The sequence below is a fragment of the Pan paniscus genome, chromosome 1 (genome assembly GCF_029289425.2).
Source record: "Pan paniscus chromosome 1, NHGRI_mPanPan1-v2.0_pri, whole genome shotgun sequence".
NCBI classification, from domain to species: Eukaryota; Metazoa; Chordata; class Mammalia; order Primates; family Hominidae; genus Pan; species Pan paniscus.
The window spans coordinates 200,082,882-200,107,521 of record NC_073249.2 but is presented as its reverse complement, the minus strand read 5'-3'; the positions used below and the strand labels follow the sequence as shown (position 1 = coordinate 200,107,521).

Here is a 24,640-nt window from a genome sequence, read left to right as displayed (position 1 = left end):
ATATTGTCTGACTACTATTGCACTATAGTGTCAGAGTTGAGTAGTTTTGAAGGAGGCTTTATGGCCCACAAAGGTCTGATATATATTCCACCTGGTCCTTAACAGAGTTTGCCATATGTAAGTTATAGTATGATGACTAGGGCCGGGCGCGGTGGCTCACGCCTATAATCCCAGCACTTTGGGAGGCCAAGGAGGGTGGATCACCTGAGGTCGGGAGTTCAAGACCAGCCTGACCAACATGGAGAAAACCCGTCTCTACTAAAAATACAAAAATTTAGCTGGGCGTGGTGGTGCTTGCCTGTAATCCCAGCCACTCGGGAGGCTGAGGCAGGAGAATTGCTTGAACCCAGGAGGCGGAGGTTGCGATGAGCCGAGACGTGCCGTTGCACTCCAGCCTGGGCAACGAGTGAAACTCTGTCTCAAAAAAAAAAAAATTTTTTTTTTTAATAAAAATAGTATCATGACTAAAGAACGTGTGTGATGTATTTGCTCTTGGTTATTTAAGGAAAATGCTAAGCAAGTAGTAGGATTATTGAAAGTAGAATCTTTCTGCCTAATATTACTAATCCATGTTCTTATATATATGTTCTAGGATCTATCTGGTTCAATAGATGACCTCCCCATGGGGACAGAAGGAGCTCTGAGTCCTGGAGTGAGCACATCAGGGATTTCCAGCAGCCAAGGAGAGCAGAGTAATCCAGCTCAGTCTCCTTTCTCTCCTCATACCTCCCCTCACCTGCCTGGCATCCGAGGCCCTTCCCCGTCCCCTGTTGGCTCTCCCGCCAGTGTTGCTCAGTCTCGCTCAGGACCACTCTCGCCTGCTGCAGTGCCAGGTACCCTCAAGTGCTGGGCTTTAGGGAGAGGGAAAGGTGACTGCCCCCAGTAATATTAAGGAGCCCTAGTCTTCCACTGGCAGAGAAAGCATCTCTGGCTCATGCCTGCATAGTTTCCCCTTAGCATTTGGAGAAGGAGATTGGAACCTGTTGGCTGGATCTCTTTGTGTGTGATACCGGGAGGTACTTGGCCTCTTCATGAGCCATTTCTAGCTCTGAATTAACTTCCTAGTTAGAATTCCCAGGCTTAGCCATGATATGCTTATGTTGTTCTTTGTCTGGAGCAGGCAACCAGATGCCACCTCGGCCACCCAGTGGCCAGTCGGACAGCATCATGCATCCTTCCATGAACCAATCAAGCATTGCCCAAGATCGAGGTGAGAGCCTGGGTGTTGGGGAGGGGCAGGGAGCTAGGGCAGACATTTGAGTGCCCTATGCAGTAGCTTTTGGAGAGCTGTTTGACCATGAAGCTTAGGACAATCCCTGCAGCAAATTGTTTTTATATTCTTTAAAAGTTGACGTAATAATTGTACTCATTTATGGGGTACATAATGATGTTTCAATAGATGTGTAACGTATAGTGATCAGATCAGGGTAATTAGCAGATATATAATCTCAAACACTTATTACTTCTTTGTGCTGAGACCCAGCAGCAAATTGTGAAGTTAGAGTGGGCTTGGCCATGTTAATGTCTCCATTTCACAGTACTTGTCTGTGTTTTGATGGTTGCCCCCTTACATTTTGCCTCATTTGGTCGGCAGTTGCTGAAGACTCAGCGTTCGGTCTTCACTCATTAAGTCATTCATTTTGGTTTTTGTCATTGTTCTTTGTCTTTTCAAACCTCCATTTAGTAGAAACAGTTGGCATGCCCTGGTTAATGGTTCATGTCACTCTGAAGGTGCCTAAAATGACACACCACTATATAGAAAATCAGATAGAGACTCCATGCAAGTGGCTGCTAAAGAAAATGTAGATGGTAAAGTCCCAGGATAAGGATGGAGAGCATTTGTTCGCATTGTATAAAGCTAATAACTATATGGATACTACCCACAAATAGGTTATATGCAGAGGAACCCCCAGATGCCCCAGTACAGTTCCCCCCAGCCCGGCTCAGCCTTATCTCCGCGTCAGCCTTCCGGAGGACAGATACACACAGGCATGGGCTCCTACCAGCAGAACTCCATGGGGAGCTATGGTCCCCAGGGGGGTCAGTATGGCCCACAAGGTCAGTATACTACCCAGTTAGGAGTAGATAGGGGTGAGAGGAGAAAACAGTTCCTTGTCTGATATGTTGCCATCTAGCTTGTAACCTTGTGAGAGAAGGGCTGTCCTTTGCCTTTAATCCACCCAGCCCAGGCCCTGAAGTAGGGCAAGGCAAGATTCCATTTGTCTCCACTTATTCTGTCACCATGAGAAAGTCTTTCAATTTCACTGAGCCTCTGTTTCATTTATAGAAATGGAGATTAGGTGTTTACTCCACCATTGAGCACAGACAATTTATACATGGTATATTTTGGTTATTATTTTTTTATTATTATTTTTAGTGAATAAGTCATAATGGAATAGATCTTTGCTCAAAATTGCAGCCCTAGGCTGATCAAAAGTTGAGAATCTTACACAGAGCATGGAAATAGAAAGGAAGTTATCTTCTTCTGGAAGTTGAAATGCCTGTGTGGCAGCAAAGCCAGCCTTGCTCTGACCTGCCTTTACATGCTTCTGGAATCCCCCCCTTTTTCTCATGGCGATAAAGGCTACCATGAAGTTGATCTCTTTCCTAACCAAAATATTGAATGACATTGTTTGGTGTTCTAGAGTTGAGAGATATTAGTGAGTTGCTAGTGAGTGACTAACCAAGTCTTCTCTTCCTCCCCTCCCAGGTGGCTACCCCAGGCAGCCAAACTATAATGCCTTGCCCAATGCCAACTACCCCAGTGCAGGCATGGCTGGAGGCATAAACCCCATGGGTGCCGGAGGTCAAATGCATGGACAGCCTGGCATCCCACCTTATGGCACACTCCCTCCAGGGAGGATGAGTCACGCCTCCATGGGCAACCGGCCTTATGGCCCTAACATGGCCAATATGCCACCTCAGGTTGGGTCAGGGATGTGTCCCCCACCAGGGGGCATGAACCGGAAAACCCAAGAAACTGCTGTCGCCATGCATGTTGCTGCCAACTCTATCCAAAACAGGTAAGGCCTGGGAAGCAGAGAGGGTGTCAGTGCAAGAAAATGTATTATAGACCCACTTAGATTATTGAGATGCTTCTGGACCTAAACCAGGGGGGAAAAATGGGTGTGTGTGTATGAAGTGTTAATTCTTACATACCTTAGATGGGTCTGAAATTTCACGTGACTAAACATCATATGTAAAGAGCTTTATAAAAGACAGGTTTTTGGCCGGGCGTGGCGGCTCATGCCTGTAATCCTAGCACTTTGGGAGGCCAAGGCGGGCAGATCATGAGGTCAGAAATCGAGACCAGCCTGACCAACATGGTGAAACCCCGTCTGTACTAAAAATACAAAAATTAGCTGGGCGTGGTGGCGCACGCCTGTAATCCCGGCTATCGGGAGGCTGAGGCAGGAGAATCACTTGAACCCAGGAGGAGGAGGTTGCAGTGAGCCAAGATTGCGCCACCGCACTCCAGCCTGGGCGACAGAGCGAGACTGTCGGAAAAAAAAAAGGGGGGTTTTGTGGGGTGTTTTGTTTTGTTTTGGGGTCTTTTGAGACAGTACCCTGCTCTGTTCCCCAGGCTGAATTGCAGTGGCATGACCACAGTTCACTGCAGCCTCGACCTCCCAGGCTCAAGTGATCCTCCCACCTCAGCCTTCTGAGTAGTTGGGACTACAGGCACACACCACCACACCCAGCTAATTTTTTTTATTTTTTATATTTATTTATTTATTTATTTAGAGACAGTCTCACTCTGTTGCCCAAGCTGGAGTGTAATGGGGCACTTTCAGCTCACTGCCACCTCTGCTTTCCAGGTTCAACTAATTCTCCTGCCTCAGCCTCCCAAGTAGCTGGTGTTACAGGCACCCGCCACCATGCCCTGCTAATTTTTATATTTTTAGACTGGGTTTCACCATGTTAGCCAGGCTGGTCTCAAAATCCTGATCTCAAGTGAGCTGCCTGCCTTGGCCTCCGAAAGTGCTGGGATTACAGGCATGATCCACCATGCCCAGCCTTTTTTTTTTTTTTTTTTTAATAGAGATGGGGTCTCACTGTGTTGCCAGGGCTAAAGACTGCTTATTTTGATGTGCAAAATAAGTGTTCAGAGTAGGTGGTTTAACTTCTATCAGTCAACTTTTTGGTTTCCAAAAGGATTCTTAATGATACATATGTCTTGGATCTTTGGTGTTGGAAATAGCAAATGGTAAGCTTGTGGTTTGCCATTTCTCCTACTGTTTTATGTGGTCCTATGTGTTGACTCTGGTGCTAGAGTACAGAAGGCTCATGTGATTAGGTTTAACGACTTCTTTAGCCACTAAATCTTACTGAGTTGTTGATGAACCAAGGTAGAATAGGGCAATTGACTATAAAGAGGTGGATTTGGTAGAACTTCAGAATGATGGAAGTGCAAAGTTTGCATTAGGCCCCTCAAGAAATAATGCAAAGCCACCTCTGGGTGCTATGCTGAGGGTTCCAGTCTGGTTGGGATTTAGCATGACAAAAAGTGGTACAGTTCAGCATTTCATCTATGCCTTTTGCCACAGACAGGGCCCTTAAATGGAAATACAACTTGACTTTGGAGGTGGCTTTGAGGAAGGCAGTACTTAAAGGACACAGCAGGGCTCTGCTTCAAAGAATTACACCCTTTGAAATTGAGCTATTGTGGCTGGGTGCGGTGGCTCACTCCTGTAATCCTAGCACTTTGGGAGGCTGAGGCAGGTGGATCACCTGAGGTCAGAAGTTTAAGACCAGCCTGCCCAGCATGGCAAAACCCCATCTCTACTAAAAATACAAAAAAATAGCCAGGCATGGTGGTGGGCGCCTGTAATCCCAGCTACTCACGAGGCTGAGGCAGAATGGCTTGAACCTGGGAGGCGGAGGTTGCAGTGAGCCGAGATCATGCCATTGCACTCCAGCCTGGGAGACGAGTGAAACTCCATCTCAAAAAAAAAATTGGCCGGGCACGGTGGCTCACCCCTGTAATCCCAGCATTTTGGGAGGCTGAGGCAGGCGGATAACGAGGTCAGGACATCAAGACCATCCTGGCTAATACGGTGAAACCCTGTCTCTACTAATAAAGTACAAAAAATTAGCCGGGCGTGGTGGCAGGTGCCTGTAGTCCCAGCTACTTGGGAGGCTGAGGCAGGAGAATGGCGTGAACCCGGGAGGCGGAGCTTGCAGTGAGCTGAGATCGCGCCACTGCTCTCCAGCCTGGGCAACAGAGCGAGACTCCATCTCAAAAAAAAAAAAAAGAAATCGAACTATTGTTTGCTATCTAGAGCTTGAAAACTCTCTTAGTATCTTTCGTGGGAGGTAGAAGATAAGAAAATCTGGGTGTTGGCCGGGCTCGGTGGCTCATGCCTGTAATTCCAGCACTTTGGGAAGCCGAGGCAGGTGGATCACCTGAGGTCAGGAGTTCGAGACCAGCCTGACCAACATGGAGAAAGCCCATCTCTACTAAAAATACAACATTAGCCGGGTGTGGTGGTACATGCCTGTAATCCCAGCTATTTGGGAGGCTGAGAAAGGAGAATTGCTTGAACCTGGGAGGCTGAGGTTGCAGTGAGCCGAGATTTCGCCATTGCACCCCAGCCTGGGCAACAAGAGTGAAACTCTGTCTCAAAAAAAAAAAAGAAAGAAAATCTGGGTGTTAGCTGGACATGGTGGTGCATGCCTCATAGTCTTAGGCACTCAGGAGGCTGAGGAAGGCAGATTGTTTGAGCTCAGGAGATTAAGGCTGCAGTAAGCTATGATCACACCACTGCATTCCAGCCAGGGTGCCAGAGCAATACCCTGTCTCAAGAAAATAAATTAAAGAAAAATAATATCTGGATGTTGCATAGTTCTAGTTTTGGGGACCCATAAATGTTTTCCTTTTAATCCTTACTAGATGATCACACAGCACTATTTGGCTCCAGTTCAAATCTAAAGCTCAGAGTCTAACCTTTGTCTCTCTCACTTTCCATCTTCTTCCTTAGGCCGCCAGGCTACCCCAATATGAATCAAGGGGGCATGATGGGAACTGGACCTCCTTATGGACAAGGGATTAATAGTATGGCTGGCATGATCAACCCTCAGGGACCCCCATATTCCATGGGTGGAACCATGGCCAACAATTCTGCAGGTAAGTGCTAGTCATTCTCACTAGGGATTTCTTCAAGAGTCACATCACAGCTAAACTTACTGGACTTGAGAATTTTTTTCTCTTTTACAGGGATGGCAGCCAGCCCAGAGATGATGGGCCTTGGGGATGTAAAGTTAACTCCAGCCCCCAAAATGAACAACAAGGCAGATGGGACACCCAAGACAGAATCCAAATCCAAGGTAGTGATTTTTGTCTTGACTCCTTTCAACTTTGTGTCCTATCTTTTTCAGTGATAGGAAGGAAAAAGAAAAGAGAGTGACAAGATCCCAGCCTTTTATGACACCGGCCTAGATAGTCTCTGAAAAAGCTGCTGTTGCCTCCTCTTATCATGAAGGGTCCCAGAATAATAGCTCAGTGAGTTGGGTCTGGGTTGGTCTAAGGGATCCTGGTAAATAACATAATATTCTCACAGCTGTTTGTTATGGGGGAAATGCCAGACCCTGCAGCATCAAACTCTCTGTACTGTTTGGCTGGTGCCCTCTGTGAAACCGTGCCTCCTATACTCAAGCATTGATAGATGGGGTATGCCATGGGCAACTAGTTGCTCTTCTCTTCCTGAACCTTACTCATAGCAGCAGGAATGGTACCCTGTGTTCTGTAAAGAAGAAGATAAGGCAGATGAGGCTTGAGTCCTTGGCTTCCCTTAGGTTGGTCCTGGGTGTGCTGTTAGGCTGTGCGGTAGTAAAGGGTCCTACTCAGCATTTGGGTCATTTGTAATATTTCTGTCCTTGGCCATACCTCACTTTCCCTATCTGTATACATAGGGAAAATAAAAATCATAGCTGTTAATTCCTGTGAGTCTTCACCTCTGGCTCCCAGCCCTTTTGACCACCTTCCTGTCTTGTACAGGATAATATCCAAAGCCCTTCAACCAGGTGGGAAACCCTTCCTTTGTTTAGAAGAGGCAAAGAGTTTCTTTTCATTTTAGTCCATCCCATTGCCTCAAGATCATGTTGTGAGTTTTTCGATTTCTCTAAAACATAGTACCTAAGTATGTTCAGGCTCCTGGGTAGTAGTGTGGGAGCAGTAGTGGCTTTGATGTCAGGTGGACAAGGATTTGATACTCAGCCTGCCACTTAAAAGCTGTGAGATCTTAGGCTTTGCCTCCTGGTGCCTGCTTCCTTATCTTTAAAAATGGGGATAATTTTATAATACCTAATATATAAAGGCATCTAGCACAGCACCCAGTACATAACATATATTTAGTGTTAGCTTCCTTCCTTTATAGGAAAAAAAAATTTGGTTCTCTTTTGGCCCTTCAACCTTATGAAGGTAGGGCAGGTGTTAGTGACCACCCCAGAGTAAGAAGCTTTAACACTGCTCCAGTCAAGAGACTTCTGAGACCCTTAGCACAGGCTTTGAATCTGACCCATTCCTATGAATTTTGACCTGAACCTTCCAGAAATCCAGTTCTTCTACTACAACCAATGAGAAGATCACCAAGTTGTATGAGCTGGGTGGTGAGCCTGAGAGGAAGATGTGGGTGGACCGTTATCTGGCCTTCACTGAGGAGAAGGCCATGGGCATGACAAATCTGCCTGCTGTGGGTAGGAAACCTCTGGACCTCTATCGCCTCTATGTGTCTGTGAAGGAGATTGGTGGATTGACTCAGGTGAGTGGGCGCCTGACACTTGACTGCCCCTGTGGTTTCCACAAACCCCTTTCTAGGTACTCACTGGCTTCACGTGGTACCATGCATCCCACAGGGACATCATCCTCTCCCGCTTTCTGAGTCAAATATTGATAGACCGGGGAGCACAAGTTTCTCAGAAGATAAGGCAGGAAGCAGAGACCTCCCTGGTAGTATGAGGTATTAGCAGTAAGTTTACCGTGTATCTACGGTCCCACTGAGGTGTAAAGCTAGGGAAAGTCTGTGGGCATTCTGATTCCATGGGAGGCAATTTGGCATAGTAGCAAAGACAGGCTTTGGAGAGATGGACCTGGTTTTGAATCCCTTCTTGGCCACTTATAACATATATGACCTTAAGGTGTGTAACCACTCTGAACCTTAATTTCATTATTTGTAAAATACAAACAGTATGTAACAGTATATAACCCACTAGACTGTCAAAAGTTAGAAATAACTTTGGCTTTCAGCAAGGTTTCTGCCATATAAATCGGCCTGCAAGATGGTACAGAGGCAGCCAGAGTAGAAGTAGATCTTCCCATTCCTGGAAGCTTCCCAGTAGAGATAGGATTTCAGGAACTGCTTAGTAGAAATAGTTTATAATAAAGGAAGAAGTAGTAGGAAATTATGTGTTTAGTTATTCTGTATGGGAAACTTAAATGAAAACCTGAATTGGACACCACCCAGAGCTTGTGCCTACTCTGATACCTTACAATTTTGTAGACTCAGCCCAGGAAGCAAACAGGTGAGGCAGCACAGACAGACAGCAGACTGTGCCTTGCAGACTTCCCTCCTGTGTATGTTCTGTAGTCACCAGACCAGAAGCCTGCTGTTGGATCAGTTTGTGGCTGAGCTCGGGGAGGCGTGGCAGGGAGGGATTTATTCCAAACCTTCTAAATCAGAAGAGGAAAACAGCTGTCACCAGCAGAAAAGAAAGTGGTTGGAATGAAGCCAGCCAACAGTCAGTTATGAATTCCTTCTCCCTTCAGGCTTTATTCCCCTCCCCCACAAAGGAAAACAAAACAAAACAAGACACGTGCATACTGCCACATAACTGGCATGAGAAGCAAAGCCACGGAAGGCTTTTGAGGTGACTCCATGCATATTCCTGCCATTCTCCCTGATACTCAGATCTCATAGTCAAGCCTTCCCTGTCTATAGGGAAAAGGAGCATTGGGTTAGGTTTCGCTCACTTCTGATTGGGTGGGCTTCAGGGTTCACTGAACCTAGGATGAGGTACAGAGAGAATTCTAATGCCTGAGCCTGTCTTCCAGATTGGAAAAGGATGCAAACCTTTAAAATGCCGTGATTGTATCTGAACTTTTATAAAGGCAGTGATAATTCAGGGGCAAAAGAGTGCTATTTATAAGTTAGTTTGTGAAGGTTCCAAGAAAGCAAAACTGAATCTTGAGCTTATCTAAAGGATTAGTAGGGTTTAGGTGGAAGAGTGGCCAATCCAGTAGACTGGCCTAGATGCCACGGAGATGGGAGAGAGTCTGGATATTTCCCACCAAGGCCATCTCCAACCATGAAGACTTAGCTCAGGTGTTACCCACTCTAAGAGTATTCCTAGTCACCTCTGCCCCTCTAGGTTGTCCCTCTCTGTGCCTCTTTAAACTCTTCTTTCTAGTATCATGGGTACCATATCAGCAGACATTACAACCTATTGAACTTCCTTTGTGTATAGGGACTTGAAAACCCTTGTTCCCAGGCCTTGGGGGAACAGGCTTACCATATGGTAGATGAATAAGCCTAAGAATACATGAAGAAGGAGACCTGTCCAGCTAGAGCAGAAAGACTAACTGTAGGGAGCATCTGGGGAATGGGCTTGGTCAGTGTGCCCTGAAGCTGAGGGAAGGAGGCAGAACTGTAGGTTGGCTGCTCGGGAGGTACAAAAGTCATAATAAGGCCCTGGGCCAGGCACAGTGGCTCACACCTGTAATCCCAGCACTTTGGGAGGCCGAGACGGGCGGATCATCTGAGGTCAGGAGTTTGAGACCAGCCTGGCCAACATGGCCAAACCTTGTCTCTACTAAAAATATAAAAATCAGTGGGGTGTGGTGACAGGCACCTGTGGTCCCACTACTTGGGAGGCTAAGGCAGGAGAATCGCTTGAACACGGGAGGCGGAGGTTGCAGTGAGCCGAAATGGTGTCACTACACTCCAGCCTGGGTGACAGAGTGAGACTCTGTCTCTAAATAAATAAGACCCTGAACACCCGGACCATCAGGACAGTGACTGGTAGGGGAAAGGGACCTGTGGTTATTTGTCAATGAGATATGTAGGGGAGCAGTGGCACAAGAATGTCAAATTTGCAGGGAGCCACCACCCCAAGAAAAAAATATGAGATGTGTAAATCCCAAGTTTGACAAAGCAAGTCAAGCAGGGTGGTCATTGATATTATCATGAGTCTCCATTTTATAAAATGTTAGTTTTTATTAGTGCATCTAAAATAGGATTTAGGGCCAGGCGCGGTGGCTCACGCCTGTAATCCCAGCACTTTGGGAGGCTGAGGCGGGTAGATGACTTGACGCCAGGAGTTTGAGACCAGCCTGATCAACATGGTGAAACCCCGTCTCTACTAAAAATACAAAAATTAGCCAGGCGTGGTGGTGCACACCTGTAATCCCAGCTACTCGGGAGGCTGAGATAAGAGAATCGCTTGAGCCCGGGAGGCAGAGGTTACAGCGAGCCAAGATCACGCCACTGCACTCCAGCCTAGGCGACAGAGCGAGATTTATTTTTTCTGTCTCAAAAATAAATAAATAAAATAGGATTTAGATATCCAGATGATTTGTACACCACTTTTTAGCAGTGTACTAAAAAACCGGACTCTGAATTCTGTTCCAGTAGTAATGTGAAATTTGCCCTGTTGTGAATAAGCACAGTCTGATAGTTGCAGTGGAACATCCTGAGGGTAAAATGAAGCCACCTGCAGATTTAACACTTCTTGTGGACTATCCACCAAGCAAGATTAACTTTTTCAATTACCTAAGAACTGTGGTTCTACAAAGATGAATACCTTACAGCCTGATGGGGCTTGGGGCTTATGGGCAGGAAAACCAGGCGGGAGATATACCCCGACTCCTTTGGTTTGGTTATACAGGTCAACAAGAACAAAAAATGGCGGGAACTTGCAACCAACCTCAATGTGGGCACATCAAGCAGTGCTGCCAGCTCCTTGAAAAAGCAGTATATCCAGTGTCTCTATGCCTTTGAATGCAAGATTGAACGGGGAGAAGACCCTCCCCCAGACATCTTTGCAGCTGCTGATTCCAAGAAGTCCCAGCCCAAGATCCAGCCTCCCTCTCCTGGTAAGGATGGGGTCAGCGGCCCCACCAAGGCTGAGAGGGCCTGTTGCCCTAGCCTCTTATTCAGGATATGAATAAGAGGCTTATCCAACAGGATATGCCAAGGATCTGTGCTCTGCCTTGCCCTACCACAGGGCTTAACAGGTTGGCTGACTAGAGAGTGGGCAGTGGAAACTCCCTTGGGAGGTACTCTGCGGCAGCTCTTAAGTTTTAATTTTTGTTGTGCGGCTGACAACTTGCCAAATGTTTGTAAACTGGTGAATGGGAGGGGCACAAGAGGAGTCGGGGGAACTTATAAATGGCAGCAAGGCAGGGCCATCTGGGAGCTTTGGCCTATTGATGTCAGCACCTTAGAATGCAGCTCAGACTAGAACCCTGAATTCCCCAGGGAGCTGAGATGGTAATGAATGGGAAGGAGGGAGTGGGGAAGGGTTATGAATGGAACTCCCTGATGGGAGTGGCTCTGCTCACCCTCCTTTCTGAGAGGAGGCTGAGGCCTAGGGTGAGCCTAGAGAGGGAAGAAGGCCAGGGTGCCTGGAAGGTGGGTGTAAACACATGTGCCCTGGTGTTGACCTCTGAGGGTGTAATGAGTGCCTGAGATGACTCATCAGCTGGGGAGGCCTCAGCAGTGGGATATCTACTGCTGGGAATGGTAACTATTGGAAACATTAATTACTAGTAGTTTTGTACTCATCAGCTTAGAAGAACATTTGAAGTTGAGGAGTGACACCATGCTGGATGCTTTAGAACAGGAGCTCCTAGACTCCTAAAATGCATCCCAGATTTGGGACCCCCTCCCCACCCAGGACTTGGGAGGCTCTGACTGGAGCTCATGCACCAGCATTACAGGGTTTAGTAGGTTAGACAAGGTCCTTTGGCGGAGTGAAGAGAAATAGCCAGGGAAGCTGGCAATGACTCAGGGAATCACCAGCATGGTGATGTCATGGCCACATCACTCCTCTTTTCTACATGTAAAACAAAAACAAAGAGCTACAAAACCCTCAGATTCCCGTCTTTATGACCTGGCCTTGTAGATCCTCTGCTAAGAAGGGTGATCAGGCTTTAAAGGCCTTAGGAAGAACTTTCCCAAAGAGATTCTGGGTCGTTCGTGTGTTTGTGTGAGAGTTAAACACTGTCATGCCAAGGAAACTACTCAACTTGTATCTCTGTCCACAGCGGGATCAGGATCTATGCAGGGGCCCCAGACTCCCCAGTCAACCAGCAGTTCCATGGCAGAAGGAGGAGACTTAAAGCCACCAACTCCAGCATCCACACCACACAGTCAGATCCCCCCATTGCCAGGCATGAGGTAAGGCCAAGAGCAGGGGCAGATGGTTGGGAGGATGGCTGAAGATAAGTGCATGGGAACTCCTTGCAGCCCAAGGTGGTCCTTGCCTCTGCCTTCCCAGCCATTGACTCCTGCGTGTCCTTTGTTATATTGGAGGAATTGGTTTATTTGTGGTTTACTTGGTTTTCCTCACTCTGGAGCAGGAGCAATTCAGTTGGGATCCAGGATGCCTTTAATGATGGAAGTGACTCCACATTCCAGAAGCGGAATTCCATGACTCCAAACCCTGGGTATCAGCCCAGTATGAATACCTCTGACATGATGGGGCGCATGTCCTATGAGCCAAATAAGGATCCTTATGGCAGCATGAGGAAAGGTGACTGATCTGATTGCTATTTGAACTTGTGCTCGTAAAGACAGGGCCAGTGAAATGGGGGGAAATCTTGAGAATGGCTCAGGGTTCTTGTGGAGCCATCCTCTGAGATAATGCATTTCCTGCCCTAACTACCCCTCTTCATCCTTACCTCCTTTCTTGTCTTCTCCTTGGCTTCACCTTGTCATCCCTTAATAAGTACATGCTTTTCGCTGATTGGGGCCTCTTTAGATCTCTGTTTTGAACTTGTCTGGAAAACAATGAGATCAAACCTGAACTCTGAAGAGGGCCTGGGTCTTTGGAGCAGGCAAAGGGTAGATTACCAGGCTTGCCAACTTACCAGTTTGTTCACCGCTTGCCTTTCTACGCTCAGCTCCAGGGAGTGATCCCTTCATGTCCTCAGGGCAGGGCCCCAACGGCGGGATGGGTGACCCCTACAGTCGTGCTGCCGGCCCTGGGCTAGGAAATGTGGCGATGGGACCACGACAGCACTATCCCTATGGAGGTCCTTATGACAGAGTGAGGTAAGCATGACCCCAGCTCCTGTCCACTCCCCCAGCACCCTGAAGCTATAGTGGGCTCAATCTGCCTCTCCAATTTTGTTTAGGACGGAGCCTGGAATAGGGCCTGAGGGAAACATGAGCACTGGGGCCCCACAGCCGAATCTCATGCCTTCCAACCCAGACTCGGGGATGTATTCTCCTAGCCGCTACCCCCCGCAGCAGCAGCAGCAGCAGCAGCAGCAACGGTGAGTAAAGCCTGGTCTCGGTGCTGCTGTGGATCAGGCTTCGCCACTGCCCACCCTGATCCTGTGTTTCTTTGCCTCCTATAGACATGATTCCTATGGCAATCAGTTCTCCACCCAAGGCACCCCTTCTGGCAGCCCCTTCCCCAGCCAGCAGACTACAATGTATCAACAGCAACAGCAGGTGAGGAGGGTAGCTGGGAATGGACTGGCATGCAGGTTCGCCTTGAAAACTAGTTAGTAAACTAATCTAACGTGTTGAAGTCTAAGAAGCTCACTTTAGATATTTTGGCATTCTTCTCTCACCTGACTGGCCAGTCCTGCCTGAAGAGCCAAGTCCTCAATCTCTTCTCTATTTGGAGTTGGAAGGGGCTAGAAATAGACCTTATTTTGATTTTTAGGTTTTGTATATTTTTCTACTTAAGCAAGGGAAGGGAAGAAAGAGTGGTGGTTGCTTTTGGAAACAACTTCAAAAGACAATTTGTTAAGGTGATTCCCGTGTTTTCTTGGAGTCTGTGTCCACCAAGCATCTGGTTGTAGCCATCTTGGCATCTGTGGGCTTTATGTCCCTGAGTGCAGAGTATTAACTTCCCCTCTGCTTGTCTCTGCCTTAGAATTACAAGCGGCCAATGGATGGCACATATGGCCCTCCTGCCAAGCGGCACGAAGGGGAGATGTACAGCGTGCCATACAGCACTGGGCAGGGGCAGCCTCAGCAGCAGCAGTTGCCCCCAGCCCAGCCCCAGCCTGCCAGCCAGCAACAAGCTGCCCAGCCTTCCCCTCAGCAAGATGTATACAACCAGTATGGCAATGCCTATCCTGCCACTGCCACAGCTGCTACTGAGCGCCGACCAGCAGGCGGCCCCCAGAACCAATTTCCATTCCAGTTTGGCCGAGACCGTGTCTCTGCACCCCCTGGCACCAATGCCCAGCAAAACATGCCACCACAAATGATGGGCGGCCCCATACAGGCATCAGCTGAGGTTGCTCAGCAAGGCACCATGTGGCAGGGGCGTAATGACATGACCTATAATTATGCCAACAGGCAGAGCACGGGCTCTGCCCCCCAGGGCCCCGCCTATCATGGCGTGAACCGAACAGATGAAATGCTGCACACAGATCAGAGGGCCAACCACGAAGGCTCGTGGCCTTCCCATGGCACACGCCAGCCCCCATATGGTCCCTCTGCCCCTGTGCCCCCCATGACAAGGCCCCCTCCATCTAACTACCAGCCCCCGCCAAGCATGCAGAATCACATTCCTCAGGTATCCAGCCCTGCTCCCCTGCCCCGGCCAATGGAGAACCGCACCTCTCCTAGCAAGTCTCCATTCCTGCACTCTGGGATGAAAATGCAGAAGGCAGGTCCCCCAGTACCTGCCTCACACATAGCACCTGCCCCTGTGCAGCCCCCCATGATTCGGCGGGATATCACCTTCCCACCTGGCTCTGTTGAAGCCACACAGCCTGTGTTGAAGCAGAGGAGGCGGCTCACAATGAAAGACATTGGTAAGGAGATCTTCCTCATTCAGTTGCCTAATCTGCCCCTTTCCATCTTGTCCATCGTTCCCTCCACCTTACTATTCTGGATGAGGTTGAATCTGGTCCAGTGTTGACTAAAATAGAACCAAAGAACTTTGGAAAAGGAAGAAATAAGCTAACTAAAGATTCTCCTTCATTGCCATGCAATGAAGTCCTAGACAGACAGCTTAGAAGCCATGAGGGGCTGGTGTGTTTCATCTCCCAGACAGAAACTGCCTTCCACCTTGTGTTATCTTCAGAGTAGCTTCACTGATGGGGCAGCCCTAGGGGTGCCTCCAGCCAACCTGGGCTTGGTGGATAGACGACATGGAGGTTTATTTCAGGAACCCCGGAGGCATGGCGGGTAATGATGTCCCTCAAGTCTGGTCTCCTGGCAGAGAGCACATGGGCATTAGATACCATCAACATCCTGCTGTATGATGACAACAGCATCATGACCTTTAACCTCAGTCAGGTGAGTATCAGTGCCTGGGGAAGATTGAGAGGGTTTGGGATCTTCTTAGTGTAGACAATGGGAATGTCTCATCTTTAGCCACCTTGGTCTTTCTCTTTCTCTCGTGTAGATATCTTCCATGCCAGTACTTTGCTTCCTTTGCCTCTGGGCACGGGCCCAGGATTTTGACAGCAATAATAATTTGTTTACATGATAACCTTAATTTAACACAGGATTGACTTCAAAAGGAATTTGGGAGACACTTTGTGGTATTAGTAAGAATTCAGATTCAATCGATGCCAGTGGGGACACCACATTTTCTAGAAGAATCTGTGTTTTTTAGTTTTTTTAATAGAGACGAGGTCTCACTATGTTGCCGAGGTTCATGAACTCCTGAGTTCAAGTGATCCTCCCAAAGTGCTAGGATTACAGGCATGAGCCACCAGGCCCAGCCTGAATCTGGTCAAATTTTTATCAGTGAGCAGAGTATGTTTTTTCCATTTTTCCCTTTCTTCTCTGAACAGTAGGGGCCTTTGTTGATCCCAGTTTTCCTTAGATGTAGAGTGGATGGGGGATTTGATTGTTTAACAATATTCTTTTCTTTTTTTTTTTTTTTTTGACTGAGTCTCTCTCGCCCAGGCTGGAGTGCAGTGGCGCTATCACAGCTCACTGCGACTTCCGCCTCCTGGGTACACGCCATTCTCCTGCCTCAGCCTCCCAAGTAGCTGGGACTACAGGCGCCCGCCACCACATTCGGCTAATTTTTTGTATTTTTAGTAGAGACGGGGTTTCACCGTGTTAGCCAGGATGGTCTCGATCTCCTGACCTCGTGATCCAGCCGCCTCAGCCTCCCAAAGTGCTGGGATTACAGGTGTGAGTGACCGCGCCCGGCCCTACAATATCCTTACAAAGCTGATTCTTCAGACCCACCCTCCATAGGATGTGCACACTAGTGGAGGTGCTGGAAAGAGTTTGTGCTGCATCATCCTACTCTTTTTCTTTTGATCATCTTTAGTACCTACCAACCTGTATATCAAGGAGCTGACTTATTAATAGTTACCATTTATCGTGCTCTTATTTTGTGCCAGGTCCTTAATATTTTGTTTCATGTCATCCTAGCAACAGCCCTCTCAGAGGTAGGAGGTATGGTCATTTAGGGATGAGTAAATAGGCTCAGAGTCTTATCCTTGTTGAGGTTCACATAGCTGTCAGTAGAATCTATCTGATTCCTAAGCCTGATTTTATTTCCATTGCATAATATTGCCTACCATGAGAAAGGAAAAATTTTGATAGAGCAATTTTCATATGCCAGGTATTTGACATCTCCCATTTACACCTCAGAACAACCCTGTAAAGTTTAGGAATTTTTATCATTTTATACAGCTACTTCCTGGAAAAGCCAGAATTTTTTTTTTAAGAGACTCTGGCACCTAGGCTGGAGTGTAGTAGTGCCCTCATGGCTCACTGCAGCCTCAAACTCCTGGGCTCAAGCGATCCTCTTGCCTCAGTCTCCTGAGTAGCTGGGACTACAGGCAAATGCCACCATGTCCAGCTATTTATTTATTTTGAGACAGGGTCTCCATTACTGAAGCTAGAGTGCAGTGGTGCAATCACGGCTCACTGCAGTCTCAACTTCCGAGGCTCAGGTGATCCTCCCACCTCAGCTTCCCAAGTGGCTGGGACTACAGGTGCGTGCAAACATGCTCATGCTCAGCTAATTTTTTTTTTTTTTTGAGAGATGAGGCTTCACCATGTTGCCCAGGCTGATTTCAAACTCCTGGGCTCAAGTGATTGACCTACCTCAGCCTCTCAAAGTACTAGGATTACAGGTGTGAGCCACCGTTCCAGGCCCCGGATAACTTCTTTATTTTTTTGTAGAGGCAGGGTCTCACTGTGTTGCCCAGGCTGGTCTCAAACTCCTAGGCTCAAGTGATTCTCCCACTTCAACCTTCCAAAGTGTTGGGGTTACTGGCTGGGTGCAGTGGCTCACGCCTGTAATCCCAGCACTTCAGGAGGCCGAGGCAGGAGGATCATTTGAGGTCAGGAGTTTGAGGCCAGCTGGCCAACATGGTGAAACTCCATCTCTACTAAAACTATAAAAATTAGGCTGGGCGCAGTGGCTCACGCCAGTAATCCTAGCACTTTGGGAGGCCGAGGTGGGTGGATCACTTGAGGTTAGGAGTTCAAGACCATCCTGGCCAATATGGTGAAACTCCATCTCTACCAAAAATATAAAAATTAGCCGGGCCTGGTGGCACACACCTCTAATCCCAGCTACTTGGGAGGCAGAGGCAGAAGAATCACTTTGAACCCAGGAGGCAGAGGTTGCAGTGAGCTGAGATCGCGCCACTGCACTCCAGCCTGGGCAACAGAGCGGGACTCTGTCTCAAAAAAAAAAAAAAAAAAAAATACACACACGCACACTCTCACACACTAGCCCGACGTGGTGGCAGGCACCTGTAATCCCAGCTACTTGGGAGGCTAAGGCAGGAGAAAAATCGCTTGAACCCAGGAGGCGGAGGCTGCAGCCAACTGAGATCACACCACTGTACTCCAGCCTGGATGACAGAGTGAGATTTCATCTCAAAAAAAAAAAAAAGTGTTGGGATTACAGGTGTGAGCCACTGCTTCCAGCCCCTAGATCTAATTCGAAAGCCCTTATTTTTTTTCCATCTGCTCTACTGTTCAGCCAAAGATTGTGACTGGAGAGGAGTGTTTTCTTCTAGAGGTAAATAAATGGCCTATATATTATCCAAGGTGGAATTTGGGTCTCTGTAGCACCAGCTTGGACCAGTGTTTGGAGAGCTGAAGCCTCGTCCCACTCCTTATGCTGCAAGATCCATGGAGTTCCAGCCCCCTGGACTTGTGGGGAGCTTGGAGAAGAGAGCCATGAACATCTGCCCACATGGCATTCTCTTCTCTTAGCTTGAGTCACCATGCCTAAGCTTGGGTTCCACTTGGCAGTGAGATGGAGAGAGTGTCCTAAAAGAGATAATGGCAGTGACCACCAGGTTGAAAACTGGCCTGGTGAAGAAAAGCAGAAGATTGATTGGGAAAAGAGAAGGCTAAGAGATGATTGGCCCTGGTGGGTGAGGTGCAAAGCTGTTGGCTAGTGTTCCTGGAGATAGGCTTACGTGAAGGTAGGTTGGGCAGAAGAAAGAACTTTGTGTTGGGCATAGAAGAGATTAAGATGAACAGTTTGCTCTGTGGAGAACCTTTGGGAAAGGAGCAACTCTGCCTCTCCCAACTGATACAGAAGACTTGGGGAGGTCTCTCAAGTCAATAATTCTGTTCTTAGGCCACTTTTCTCCCTTAATTTATTTCCTGTTCTTTCTCTTTTTAGCTCCCAGGGTTGCTAGAGCTCCTTGTAGAATATTTCCGACGATGCCTGATTGAGATCTTTGGCATTTTAAAGGAGTATGAGGTGGGTGACCCAGGACAGAGAACGCTACTGGATCCTGGGAGGTTCAGCAAGGTGTCTAGTCCAGCTCCCATGGAGGGTGGGGAAGAAGAAGAAGAACTTCTAGGTCCTAAACTAGAAGAGGAAGAAGAAGAGGAAGTAGTTGAAAATGATGAGGAGATAGCCTTTTCAGGCAAGGACAAGCCAGCTTCAGAGAATAGTGAGGAGAAGCTGATCAGTAAGTTTGACAAGCTTCCAGTAAAGATCGTACAGAAGAATGACCCATTTGTGGTGGACTGCTCAGATAAGCTTGGGCGTGTGCAGGAGTTTGACAGTGGCCTGCTGCACTGGCGGATTGGTGGGGGGGACACCACTGAGCATATCCAGACCCACTTTGAGAGCAAGACAGAGCTGCTGCCTTCCCGGCCTCACGCACCCTGCCCACCAGCCCCTCGGAAGCATGTGACAACAGCAGAGGGTACACCAGGGACAACAGACCAGGAGGGGCCCCCACCTGATGGACCTCCAGAAAAACGGATCACAGCCACTATGGATGACATGTTGTCTACTCGGTCTAGCACCTTGACCGAGGATGGAGCTAAGAGTTCAGAGGCCATCAAGGAGAGCAGCAAGTTTCCATTTGGCATTAGCCCAGCACAGAGCCACCGGAACATCAAGATCCTAGAGGACGAACCCCACAGTAAGGATGAGACCCCACTGTGTACCCTTCTGGACTGGCAGGATTCTCTTGCCAAGCGCTGCGTCTGTGTCTCCAATACCATTCGAAGCCTGTCATTTGTGCCAGGCAATGACTTTGAGATGTCCAAACACCCAGGGCTGCTGCTCATCCTGGGCAAGCTGATCCTGCTGCACCACAAGCACCCAGAACGGAAGCAGGCACCACTAACTTATGAAAAGGAGGAGGAACAGGACCAAGGGGTGAGCTGCAACAAAGTGGAGTGGTGGTGGGACTGCTTGGAGATGCTCCGGGAAAACACCTTGGTTACACTCGCCAACATCTCGGGGCAGTTGGACCTATCTCCATACCCCGAGAGCATTTGCCTGCCTGTCCTGGACGGACTCCTACACTGGGCAGTTTGCCCTTCAGCTGAAGCCCAGGACCCCTTTTCCACCCTGGGCCCCAATGCCGTCCTTTCCCCGCAGAGACTGGTCTTGGAAACCCTCAGCAAACTCAGCATCCAGGACAACAATGTGGACCTGATTCTGGCCACACCCCCCTTCAGCCGCCTGGAGAAGTTGTATAGCACTATGGTGCGCTTCCTCAGTGACCGAAAGAACCCGGTGTGCCGGGAGATGGCTGTGGTACTGCTGGCCAACCTGGCTCAGGGGGACAGCCTGGCAGCTCGTGCCATTGCAGTGCAGAAGGGCAGTATCGGCAACCTCCTGGGCTTCCTAGAGGACAGCCTTGCCGCCACACAGTTCCAGCAGAGCCAGGCCAGCCTCCTCCACATGCAGAACCCACCCTTTGAGCCAACTAGTGTGGACATGATGCGGCGGGCTGCCCGCGCGCTGCTTGCCTTGGCCAAGGTGGACGAGAACCACTCAGAGTTTACTCTGTACGAATCACGGCTGTTGGACATCTCGGTATCACCGTTGATGAACTCATTGGTTTCACAAGTCATTTGTGATGTACTGTTTTTGATTGGCCAGTCATGACAGCCGTGGGACACCTCCCCCCCCGTGTGTGTGTGCGTGTGTGGAGAACTTAGAAACTGACTGTTGCCCTTTATTTATGCAAAACCACCTCAGAATCCAGTTTACCCTGTGCTGTCCAGCTTCTCCCTTGGGAAAAAGTCTCTCCTGTTTCTCTTTCCTCCTTCCACCTCCCCTCCCTCCATCACCTCACGCCTTTCTGTTCCTTGTCCTCACCTTACTCCCCTCAGGACCCTACCCCACCCTCTTTGAAAAGACAAAGCTCTGCCTACATAGAAGACTTTTTTTATTTTAACCAAAGTTACTGTTGTTTACAGTGAGTTTGGGGAAAAAAAATAAAATAAAAATGGCTTTCCCAGTCCTTGCATCAACGGGATGCCACATTTCATAACTGTTTTTAATGGTAAAAAAAAAAAAAAAGAAAAATACAAAAAAAAATTCTGAAGGACAAAAAAGGTGACTGCTGAACTGTGTGTGGTTTATTGTTGTACATTCACAATCTTGCAGGAGCCAAGAAGTTCGCAGTTGTGAACAGACCCTGTTCACTGGAGAGGCCTGTGCAGTAGAGTGTAGACCCTTTCATGTACTGTACTGTACACCTGATACTGTAAACATACTGTAATAATAATGTCTCACATGGAAACAGAAAACGCTGGGTCAGCAGCAAGCTGTAGTTTTTAAAAATGTTTTTAGTTAAACGTTGAGGAGAAAAAAAAAAAAGGCTTTTCCCCCAAAGTATCATGTGTGAACCTACAACACCCTGACCTCTTTCTCTCCTCCTTGATTGTATGAATAACCCTGAGATCACCTCTTAGAACTGGTTTTAACCTTTAGCTGCAGCGGCTACGCTGCCACGTGTGTATATATATGACGTTGTACATTGCACATACCCTTGGATCCCCACAGTTTGGTCCTCCTCCCAGCTACCCCTTTATAGTATGACGAGTTAACAAGTTGGTGACCTGCACAAAGCGAGACACAGCTATTTAATCTCTTGCCAGACATCGCCCCTCTTGGTGCGATGCTGTACAGGTCTCTGTAAAAAGTCCATGCTGTCTCAGCAGCCAATCAACTTATAGTTTATTTTTTTCTGGGTTTTTGTTTTGTTTTGTTTTCTTTCTAATCGAGGTGTGAAAAAGTTCTAGGTTCAGTTGAAGTTCTGATGAAGAAACACAATTGAGATTTTTTCAGTGATAAAATCTGCATATTTGTATTTCAACAATGTAGCTAAAACTTGATGTAAATTCCTCCGTTTTTTCCTTTTTTGGCTTAATGAATATCATTTATTCAGTATGAAATCTTTATACTATATGTTCCACGTGTTAAGAATAAATGTACATTAAATCTTGGTAAGACTTTTGTGAAGCTTTTTATTGTTTTCAAACTAAAACTTGACCTTTTGTGGGGGGGCAGGGGGATAGTCCTGTTTTTGCAAACCTCCCTTAGTGTGAGATCTCCCCTAAATAGTGGCATCCTGGACCCTGTCATTTATTTACTATATTCCAAAGTAAGACAACCATTTATCTGGAGGCAACCTCCAACTTAATCACTTATAATATCTCTGGACTGGCTCTTTTCCCTGACTCCAGACTAGAGCATTCAGCCACCTTCTTGTCATCCCTGCTTGGAAGTTTACTTTGAACATGCCAAAGCTAAAATGTCCTGTCTTCCCCCACTAGAAACCTGTTTCTCCCATAGTTTTGGTTTTTTTGTTTGTGTTTTCCTTTTAGTAAATGGCAACTCCATTCTATCACTTGGCCAAAAAAATCCTTGACTTCTTTCACTTCCACATCCAATCTGTTAGCACTCTTCATAAAATAATCCTCAATCCCACACTACTGTAGTTCAAGATACTGTCATATCTTGGATTCTTGAAATACCTCCAAATTGGCCTCCCTGCTTCTGCTTTGCCTGGTTGAACCTATTCTCAACAGAGCAACCAAAAGGACCCCTATAAAAGGTAAGTCAGATCAAACACCTTCAGTGCTTCTGAGTCAGTAAGTAAAAATCCAGACTCTTAAAAAGTGGCCTACAAGGCCCTGAGTTATCTAGCTTACCTCTACCTTTCCTGCACCATCTGTCTTGCCCGTTGCTCACCCCACTGTATAGAGATGTTTCCACCTAGGAGTCTTTGTACTTTATACTCTCTCACCAAATAACTGCATGGCTCAAGTCCTCGACTGCTTCAAGTCTTTGTCCGAATATATAAGTAAGGCTTTTCGTGGTCACCTTACTTAGAATAGCAATCTCTGCCCCCCACTACGTTTCCCTTGTCTGCCTTATTTTTCCTGTGGCACTTGTTACTGTCTGGCCTGTTGTGTGTTGTACTTACCTGTCACCTTCCACTGAAATGTAAACTGAGGGTGGTGGGAGGGGTGTTTTGTTCACTGCTGCATCCCGGTGCTAACACATAGACTGGCACATAGCATCTGCTTAAGTAGTAGTTGAATGATACTGTCGATGTTGGCTAGATGCAGTTGCTTTTATGAGGCTAATGTCACAATATATAGTTTCTCTGTTCACCCCCTTCCTTAGGGAAACAATAGAGAAGCCTCAAGTTCCTCAGGAGAAATCAGAAGCAGAAAGAGAAAAAATGCTATCATTGTGGACACTTAGAAGTGAAATTTGAAACAAGAAACAACAGTTTTCTATTGTGTACCTACTTATATTCTGGACATAGCACATCACAATCCTACAACAATCCTGTGCCTGTGAAGTTAGTATGTGGCTCCCATTTTACATTTGAAGAAAGAGGCTAAGAAAAGTGAAAGGCTTTTTAAGTTCATACACCAAGCAAGTTCCACCTGACTCCAAGGATCATGCTTTTCTTAATATACCACACTACCTCCTTTCTGGATGAGAACCCAACCCAGGAGTAAGGGATCTAGCTGTGGAGCTCAGCAAGCAAGATTTGTTTTTATTGTCTTTAGCACGAGGTAAAATTGTCCTCAGAATTTCAATCAAGTGTTCATCAGACTAAGTGTGGCTGTTAATATTTGGGTCAGGAACAGGATTTGAATAATTAGTATTTCTCAATTGAGAGAGAAAAACCTTTGTCAACCAAGATGCCTTCCTAGGATTCTTCTAGAAAAAGGTAAATGGGAAGCTTTTCATATCTACAATTTTGGTAAGCAATATTGCTAATGGCTATCTTTGTTCTAGGCCTCGAGCTCCGTTTGCTAGTCTAGAAATTGCATATCTGGGCTGTGTGTGGAGCATTACCTAGGAGTTCGGTTTCCTGGGTTCCTTTCATCTGCTCTCCTGCAATGCAGGGAGAGCCTAGCCTGGTCTCCAGTTTCTGACTGGAGTTACCATGGCCAAGAGAACTGCTGGCCAGTGAGCTGTGAGTAATTTGCTTTTGAGAAGTAAATAGAACCTAGCCAGCAGAGAACCCAGGGGCGTGGCCAGTAGTTCTTTTCCCAGGCTCCTCCCTCCCCACCCCCAATATGACCTTAACCTTCTTTCATAGCTGGAGAGCAGCCAAGTCCAGCCTAAACAATACTCTCAACCTCATTGGCTCTTTTGCCTTGCAGCCACTGCCACCCCCAAGTGGCTAAGGCCTTCCCACTAGGCCTCTCAGTGGGGTCAAGGTTTTCTAACCACTGAAAGGCAAACACTGAAGGAATGGTGAAAAATACCTAGTGACCATGGGCTTTAAATGATGAGTGTTTGGGTACTGCAGTTGGAGGCAAGGCAGAGTCTTTGTCCTTGGGTGGATGGGCATCTTCAAGTGATCAGGCAGAGGCCAAAAAGGATGCTTTTGGTATATGAGACCTGACTGGTGTCACCCCAAGTGTCAGGATGGATGTAAATGTCACCCAGCATCCTTGGAAACTGCCAATGAATGCCTTTTATCCACAGCAAAAAGAAGTAGCATAAAGTTCTGGTATGGTAAAGTACAGCAGGCCAGTATGGTCACTTTCGCCCCACAATGGCATGACATCAGAGCCAGCATCCCAGATTAGGATCAGCTATTCCAATCCCATAGGACTGGGGCCATGGAAAGTTTAGCTTCTAGAAACTGAACTGCCGAGAGTAGTTGGGCTACTTACTGGGCTGGTCCTCTGCCCAGCCTGGGGCCAAGGCCACCTCCAGAAGTGGA

At 47.4% G+C, this 24,640-nt stretch overlaps 1 protein-coding gene across 2 annotated transcripts in view; it reads left to right on the top strand.

The window, feature by feature from the left end:
* Nucleotides 1–21,891, top strand: part of ARID1A (AT-rich interaction domain 1A) — an 86,188-nt gene extending 64,297 nt beyond the window's left edge. Inside the window, exons 5-20 of one of the 2 annotated variants that reach the window (XM_008961658.6) lie at nucleotides 593–833; nucleotides 1,121–1,210; nucleotides 1,891–2,058; nucleotides 2,711–3,023; nucleotides 5,982–6,127; nucleotides 6,218–6,327; nucleotides 7,551–7,760; nucleotides 10,882–11,089; nucleotides 12,263–12,395; nucleotides 12,575–12,750; nucleotides 13,121–13,271; nucleotides 13,355–13,495; nucleotides 13,580–13,676; nucleotides 14,107–14,998; nucleotides 15,355–15,485; nucleotides 18,808–21,891. In XM_008961658.6, coding sequence (XP_008959906.3) covers nucleotides 593–833; nucleotides 1,121–1,210; nucleotides 1,891–2,058; nucleotides 2,711–3,023; nucleotides 5,982–6,127; nucleotides 6,218–6,327; nucleotides 7,551–7,760; nucleotides 10,882–11,089; nucleotides 12,263–12,395; nucleotides 12,575–12,750; nucleotides 13,121–13,271; nucleotides 13,355–13,495; nucleotides 13,580–13,676; nucleotides 14,107–14,998; nucleotides 15,355–15,485; nucleotides 18,808–20,541 — 4,941 coding nt within the window. In that variant the 3' untranslated portion in view covers nucleotides 20,542–21,891. The remainder of the gene's footprint in view (nucleotides 1–592; nucleotides 834–1,120; nucleotides 1,211–1,890; nucleotides 2,059–2,710; nucleotides 3,024–5,981; nucleotides 6,128–6,217; nucleotides 6,328–7,550; nucleotides 7,761–10,881; nucleotides 11,090–12,262; nucleotides 12,396–12,574; nucleotides 12,751–13,120; nucleotides 13,272–13,354; nucleotides 13,496–13,579; nucleotides 13,677–14,106; nucleotides 14,999–15,354; nucleotides 15,486–18,807) is intronic. The other variant, XM_014344091.4, reaches the window with a different exon arrangement.
* The last annotated feature ends 2,749 nt before the right edge of the window (nucleotides 21,892–24,640 follow it).